The following is an 8467-nucleotide window of genomic DNA, read 5'->3' on the forward strand; positions in this document are numbered from 1 at the left end:
TCCGGCGTATTTTAATTTTAAGCACAGGAAAATAAATTCAAGAACGTAAAGAGAATGATAAATCGCTTTATTAGACTTCATCTCAAACAAGAACTATTAGATACAGAGAAAAAGTCATCAGAGAATGCATGGAATGATATACATATATAACATGATTCAACTCTGCGCTAAAAAATTTCGATGCAGTTATTAACATTTAAATTAATTACAATATAACATTTGGAAACATTGCACATCGTTGTTACGAAAAACTTGTTTCACGGAAGATTTCTATGCGAGGTCATCGACATTTTTATTTAAATATTATGAAACAAAAACGGATTTAATACCGAGACAGCGATGGCATTGCAAAAAGTGGCGCGTAAAACGTCGCATAAAATATCTTTACATTAAAATTGACAACATCGAGTAGATATTTTTTTATTTTTTGCATTATTATTATCGTTTCTATGTTTTCTCTACAAAAGCAAGAGCGACTAGAAATATTGGACGCATTCGCGGAATACTGATTTCCATTTTCGTTTTTGGGGAATATATACTTGGAGAATATAATTTAATTATCTTCTAATAAAACTGAATATCTAATTCGCGCTGATTCGATTAAAATGCAAATAAGTTACTAATGGCTTGTTATGCACATGAATGTATATGTACAATAAATCGACTATATACAGGATGTCCGAGAATCAATGAAGATACAATGTCGTACTTTACAAAATCTGAAATAAATTATTTTTTAAATAAATATTCTACATCTTAAGAGTAATTTTTAAATAATAGAAAAGGCAATATTATTATTTATAGTAATTATATAGATACGGTGAATAATAAATATCAAATAAAAATCTTAAAAAAAAGCTAAGATAAAATCGTTTCAAAAATTAAATTATGAACAATATGTTATATTATCTATTTTCACTTTTGAAGTCTGATTCCCGAAAGACTTCTCGTTTCTAATGACTTATAAATCAGAATCTACTGAGATATGCTTTGCGATATACTAGCGAGTTAAAATTTTTTATACTTGTCTTTAAGTTTTAAAAACATATATAGAATGCATTCGAGGAGCGCGCTATGTGCGTCATTTTCTCCTTATTTAATAAACAATAAAGATAAATAAAATGGCATAACAGCGCGCTCCCCGAATGGAACCATAATGTTAGAATCTACTTTCCGTCGATTCTAAGACATCTTATATACAATAACATATATAACATAAATAATATTTGTTGTGATTGATTTGCATGATTGATGAAACGGTAAAGTACAAACTGGTTGGTCGATCCACTATCATAGAAAATTTCTCGACCGATAGAAATTACATAGGTACATTGCAGCGGTATATAAAAGCTCTTCGATCTTCCACCGATTCTTTCGGAATTACGCTCGAAAATTACATTGGAAAATCACAGATTACAAAAATATACGTAGAAAAACATTCTCGTATATCTCCCATTAAAATTATCTCGTCAAAGTAATGTTCGATTCTTCTCTCTTGGATATAATAATTTCTCTTGCCAAGTGCAAATAAGCGAAATCGTGACCGTATGCATTATCCTCTTTTTTTTTGCAAAAAAGAAAAAGAAGTAACGCGCAGTCCTGAATTTACAGTAGCACGATCCCATGATCTCTTTCCAATCGACGTTTTGCCTTGAGAGCTACGATTCCCATTAGATCCGCCGGGGTGGGAAGTGCCGCAAAAGCACTCGGTGCTACTGCTTGCTGATAGAAAACTTCTACTCCTCCGCTCTGATTACCGTAAACCACTGTGTCTTCTGTTCTGCTCAATAAAAATATTCCTTGATGCTTTTAATTTAACCAAACTCGACTTTTTCGTCATAAATAACACATTCGTTCGCCATTTATGTTATAAGAATTTCGTATATATTTTTTGCAAATTTATACTGCAACTTGTAACTTGGCAAAATAAATCTTCTAAAGCGTGAACTAAAGCAAGTAATAACCGTAGTAATTATTTTAATGCAATCTTGATCCTCTAGAAGATATTTGTCTTATAAGGATAAAACTAAAACTGGCGAATGAAAAAGAGGGAGAGTTTCAAGTAATATAAATTAAATATAACATAAAGAAACAATAAATTTGTTAAATTTTTGAAGATATAGGAGATCTTTGTAATTACCTGACGATAATGTCGGTCAAACTGCTAGCTTGCGTAAATCTGTCGTGAAGGCAAGACACGATGTCCAATTCGGTAACTCCCCAGAGTCCAGAACGTTGCACCGTGTCCCACTGTGGATCCACACTCAGAATACTATACAATTCCTTGTTCTCCGTAGATGGCAGCGGCTCCAGACACTGTTGCAGCCGTGTTTCGAGCTTGCCCAACGTGCTTACGCAAGTATGCCACTACAAGAAACAAATTATTTATATTATTTCTACAATTACATCTTTAGAAGAATAACACACAAAAAATATTTTGAACAAAAATATTTTATTATATTATTGTTCATAAAAAATAATCCTTCGTTTCATCGCAATTTTTTTAATTCTTAAATCTAATGAATTTCATTTAAAAATTTATGTATTTACCAGAGCATGTATCAAATCCGGATTGTTCGCAGTGCCGTTTTCCATTAGTAATACCAACACCATATTTTGATATCCGCAGAGAAAGAGCTCAGTTTTGATGAGGCAGGCGACAGGCTCGTCCTTATTGACCCAGTCTTCATCTAGTTCATCCTCACCATCACTCGCTTCCTTTTCGACGGACTCCAACTTCTGCTTAATCAGCTGATTCGTCATCGTAGTAGTGACTGCTACTCCACCGGAAAACCCGGACATATCGCGGAATTCGCTCGGCGTGGTCTCGCGACTGCAGAAACCACTAGTTCGCTCGTCGGCCAGTAGACTCAGCTTTGACATCAGCGGCGTCAACTGTAAACCGTCCAGCTTCCGTCTTTGCGGAAATTCAAACGAGCTTCCTATATCACCACACTCCGATGTCGATTTCCGTCGATCATCGCCGTTGGACACCTCAGCTACGACATTGAGTGGCTTCAGCGGTAAACTCATTGATCTCTTGTATGTCTCTTGCTTGCTCTTGTCGTATCCAGGCTTGGCGCATTCTAAAGATTTATGTTTAAAACAAATGTTTGAAGTATATTTCGAATATTCACGACATTACTATTACTATTGCTTTTTGAGAGATGCATTCTTCTTTTTATATTAAAAAATATTTTTTGCTGGATTTTTAGTTTACAAATTTGAATAACATACCTTCTCTCGTAATTGAATTCTGGCTGCTATTTATCGGCAATTTCGCGTTCGTTAGATCGCTCGGCAAATTCCTTGATTGCAGATTGTCATCATCGCCATGGCGTTCATAAATGCCATCGCCATTATCACGCAACTCCTCGCAATGGGAAGCGATGTATTGCTCGTACAATGATTGTGAGACTGGTAGACCATCGTATCGGAAGACAGGATAACAGGGATCGACGATAGTGCGCGAGTGCCGCATATTACTTCTGGACTTACGTCGGAATGAATTTGAATCGTGGTCATCCGGTGAGGCTTCATTTAATTTGCATAATCTATTATAATAATATAATGTAATAGTAAAATAATATAAAACATTCATTTTAAATATTAAGTTCAGCCTCATTATTTAGTTTAATTTTTTAAAGTGTAATTATACTAACTTAATAATCAATTCGGTAAGCAGGTAATTACAGTATTAAATCTCAATTACATTTTGTCTAGTTCCGGTTGATGAGTCCTAGGAATACCGATCAAACGTGGTTTAATTGATGACGTCAAATCTGGCAAACTCATGCTCTTCCTGTCGGGATCCTTTTTCTTCATCAGCTTCTTCTTCGAAGTAGCGTTTCTCAGCTTGTTCAAGCGTTTACATCTGTTATATATATGATATAAAAAATATGAAAATTCGATTACTTGATAGCTAGAAAATTGATTGTCATCAATCTTATTTTCACGTTTGCCATAAAAGCCATGTCCTCGAATAATCTTGCATGTTTTACAAAATTTCTAAAAATTAGTTTGAAAATGAACAGGTACCTGAGTGCTTCTTTAACGACATCGGGAATGTCGTCGTCGTCTCTTTTCGATGAATTTCTAAGTTCCTCGTTTTCACCACCGCTCTCAGACGAGCAGATAAGCATAGCATTCCCATGTAACACCCGATCTACATCTTTCAATGGTGTCGCACAGACACTGGGCGTGAGTGGATGGGCAGTGATACCACCTTTGGAACGTTCTGATTTGATCTCTTGCTTGCGTCTGATCGGTGATTCGTGATTAATCGCAAGCGATACAGACGACACGTATTGCGGTGCCGAGTAATTCGTGGAGTCTAGTTCGCCTTCTTCGGGAACTGTAAAAATTTTCGATGTATCTCGCTTCATCCCGGACGGTTCCTTAACACCAGTTTTGGATAAGGTCTGAAAGTTCAAGGAATTGAATACAAGATGATTCACAAGTTGCTCATTATTACAATTTTCATCGAAATGCTTAGGATAAGGATATTAAATTAAATTTTAAATATTTTGCTCGTTTCACACACCTACCTTTCTGTGTAATATCTTTTTGGTCACGGTATCTAAACACGAATTGTAATATCGTTCATTATTTGCCTCTTGCATCAATTTTGCGAATTGCTTTCGCTCTATGTATACTTGTAACAATTGAACACCAATCGGCAAGTGAAATTCTGTGGGTATTCTTTCTGCAGGAGCCTTCAAATTCAATAAATTATAAATGTCTTGTGAATAGAAGCGATTGGTAGAAGTGAGACGTGTCATTCTAATCGATCAATGTGAGAGAATTACATTTACATTTAAATAAAAATACCTTTATTCTGTAAGGATCCGTTATGACTATTTGCTTTGTTAGATCTGCTCCCAGCTGTGTTGAGACTATTCTGAAAGAAAGATTAATAAAGATTAGATAATTTCCAGTCAAAATAATAAACAGCAGTTAATAACATTAGTATGAGTAATAATTAACATTAATAACATTCTAAGAAAATATATTAGAATACGATACATCAAAGCGATGATTTTACTTATGGATCTATTTCTTACTTGTTATTATAAAACAACGCTCCACCCAAAATGCCATTTATCTCTTGACAATGCTGTAACACTTGCATTCCTTCCAGGAATATATTGCTGGCACTCTATATTAAGAGAAACACTTTTATCGTAAAAAAAAAAACAATATATAAAATCATGTAAGTTTATATAATCGTTTTGGTATTCATATTTATGTTGGGCATAAATTTCTTTTTCTATCCTCTAGCATTTAGTTTCTACATTGAATATCTACACTAACCTTAGGAAGTTTAATAACAGGAATGTTAGAAAACAGATTGGCACTATGTTGAAGAATTGGCAGATAGGTCTCGAACATCTGATACAATTTCTCGGTGAATCTATTACGATCGTTGTTTAAGGATTCTAGAATTTGGACGAGGTCGCAGTGAAAGAACTTCAATAATGATTCCAGAGTGTCGGCGCGTCTTTCGAGTATCCAGTCGTGTATGTTTCTATCAGTCCCCACTGCCTAAAAATTAAACAACGTAATTTACGATTGTTAATTTCATAAACTGAGTCATAAAGTATAACAGATATAGCTCTTTGTAAATATTGGGACAAATAATCATTATCAATTAACATCTATATCAACTGAATAATACAAAATACAGTAATATATACAAAGAATAAATTTATCATGCAAAATGTACTCTAAATTCCTTGGAGGAATCTTTAGAAAAGACAAGTAGCTTTGAAATTTAATATTGACATTCTTTTACATTAATATTATTTAATGTTATCAATATCTTCAAGAGAAAATACATGATTATATTATAATAAGTAAATTACAAATATTACAGATTATCTGTTTATATATAAATCTTACTCTCAAGTTGCATCTTATTTAAAATTGTTGCACATAAATGCAAAGCAGCAATTGACTACTTGCAGTGAAGAGTACTTACTAGCACATATTGCCCAAACTTCTTTAGTACAAACTTTCCACCTTGCAATGTGATAGAGCGTGGCGCTGAAAACGATGTTGTCAGGAAGTGATGCACACCCATCAGCTGTCCCGCCAGAGCTAATCTCTGCGTGAGAGATACCCAAGCGGGATGGAAATACATAACTGCTTCAGCAGGGTCATCTTCCTCTTTACAACACTTTGCAGTGTCGTAAACGAATACTATCATCATCTCTCTGAAAACAAAGTATCTTTTTTTTCTATTCTAGAATTCATTCTGAATTCTAGAATAAGTAGCTTATTTTAGTATTAATCAGGTATAAAGTTTGGATACAAAACAATATAAAAAGCAGATGTAAATTTTACAAATAAGCGAGGAGTTTATACCAAAACAGTAGGCTTATAGACATGATAAATCATATTACATAACTTTCATGGAGAGATTAATTTACTTCCCGACTGCAAGATTCATATAGCTTACCCAGATCTGATCTATCTAAATATATTGGCAACGAATGCGAAAATATCTTAAAATATTTCATTATAGAAAATTGTGCAATGCAAAGAACGCGTTCTGTGAAATGTTTCAGTTTGGACGCGTGATTGAATCACTCGAGCGAACATCACTGTCAGTCCCAAAAACCGATACAGTATCGAGGCTAGATAAGATTAAATTACAAGTAGCATAAAACGATTCTAATAGCTCATTAGTCCGCAGAACGGAGCAATCCGGAGCAGTACTCTATGGGAGGATCGCATCAAGCCAATTTTCTTCTAGTATTTGAATACTAAAAGAAAATTCGCGTGCTCTTTCACAAGGCTCGGGGAAGCTGCGAGACATAATCATTGCATTGGGACATATAAGTTGAGACTTCTGTGCGATTACAAGAATAGAGGAAATAGTAAACAGAGTGTCGTCGCGAGCGAAAGTAGCGAAACCTGCTGTGCGTGCCAGTATGCGGTCTAATTAGATGAGGCGACGTAATTAAGTGTGGGCATACTTCGCCATGGTGATGATTAATCGTCGTCTTGGCGCGTAGCGATCTATCAACCGGTCTCACGCCGTTTAAGCTCCGCTGTCGATTTCCTCGATATACGCTCGTTCCGTCAAGGAACGCGTCCACCGTATCGCTAGTGCGATTCCAGATACCCGGTTGTGATCCTGTAGAAGTGATTCGTGGAGATGTATCCTGGTCGCTTTGTCGACCGGCGAGAAATGTCGTGTGCCATTTTTTTTCTCTCTCTCCGTCAATCGTCGATCGTAAATGATTGCACTGTGCGAAGCCGCTCCTCCTGCGTCGCCATACCCCGATATTGATCTCCTCACAGATTATCTGTGTGCGTGCACAAATATAACGGCAGCTCCGTCTTCGCTGATCATCGCTGATGTTCGCGCAGTTGTCTCTTCACAATTTTTTCTCATATATTCATGTACGTAATGTGAAACATATATATTTATGATGTTCCATGTAAAACAAATTTAAAGGAAAAAAGGAAAACAATTATATAATTTTATTATATACATTTTATTTTTACACATATACGTGTATTAAAATAAATATAATAAAATTATACATATTCTCGATAAGACTTTATACATAATCTTTACAAAATGAGATTCTGTATTTACTAAATTTGATTATATAATAAAATTATATAATTTTGTTGAAAGATATTCTATATATTGTTCACTAATATATTTATTAATTATTGCATATATCTGTAATAATTAACATTATATATTGTCACAAAAAATACAGAAATATCTTCTGTAGGATATGATTTTATGGTATATCAATTGGTTTGATATATTATGTGATATATCAAACATAACATTAGATTCACTTGATATATATTGATTCAGTTTATTTATAATAGATCAATTTTTCATCGCGTTTAACAAGTTCGCTTTATCTTCGGTTATCTCGGATTTTATATGCATTGATTTTCAATTTTAATTACGTTTTCAAGGAACTCTTGATGCTTAATCTTTAATGATTAAGATGTGAAGAATTCCATAAATATTTGCACAAAAATATTTTGTGAAAAATTTTGAAGAATATCAAACCTTTTAGCAAATCCTACTATCGGCAACCTTAAAGATAATTAATTTAAGTTGACTTCGATTAATCGAAGTTTAAATTGAAATTATGTAATATCTGTATTATTTAATATGAATAGAATTATTAATTTTTTTTTTATCACTTATAAAAACAAAGATTAGAGCAAGGATAACGAATTATATAACTAGACATTTTTCTTTAAGTGATTCTACGGTTGGATACATTTTAATAAAAATAGATTTCGAAATATATAATTAAAAGTCCTCACCAGCCAATTTTCACAATAAAATACAAGACAGAAGCTATAAATTAAAAAATGTATGTACAGATACTTAAAACTATCTCACACTTTTTGTTATAATTATATATCTGTCTCGTACGAAAAAATATTGGGTATCGCTTTCTGTTCTATATATATATATATA

At 33.7% G+C, this 8467-nt stretch overlaps 1 protein-coding gene and 1 long non-coding RNA gene across 2 annotated transcripts in view; one reads left to right on the top strand and one right to left on the bottom strand.

Annotated features, from left to right (window-relative positions):
* Positions 1–2705, top strand: part of LOC108693093 — a 3994-nt gene extending 1289 nt beyond the window's left edge. The window contains exons 2-3 of the long non-coding RNA XR_001932011.1: positions 2298–2359; positions 2630–2705. This is a non-coding gene — a long non-coding RNA (uncharacterized LOC108693093). The remainder of the gene's footprint in view (positions 1–2297; positions 2360–2629) is intronic.
* On the bottom strand, positions 1553–7346 carry LOC108693092. The gene is made up of 12 exons (XM_018201791.1): positions 6981–7346; positions 5981–6215; positions 5314–5544; positions 5064–5158; positions 4831–4900; positions 4548–4715; positions 4039–4421; positions 3713–3874; positions 3238–3554; positions 2551–3086; positions 2141–2367; positions 1553–1780 (listed from the first exon to the last, which is right to left on the bottom strand). Exons 1-12 carry the CDS (start codon positions 6986–6988, stop codon positions 1606–1608), a joined length of 2607 nt encoding a protein of 868 aa, XP_018057280.1. The 5' UTR covers positions 6989–7346; the 3' UTR covers positions 1553–1605.
* Between the last annotated feature and the right edge of the window lie 1121 nt (positions 7347–8467).

This window comes from Atta colombica, unplaced genomic scaffold (genome assembly GCF_001594045.1).
Source record: "Atta colombica isolate Treedump-2 unplaced genomic scaffold, Acol1.0 scaffold88, whole genome shotgun sequence".
Lineage (NCBI taxonomy): Eukaryota > Metazoa > Arthropoda > Insecta > Hymenoptera > Formicidae > Atta > Atta colombica.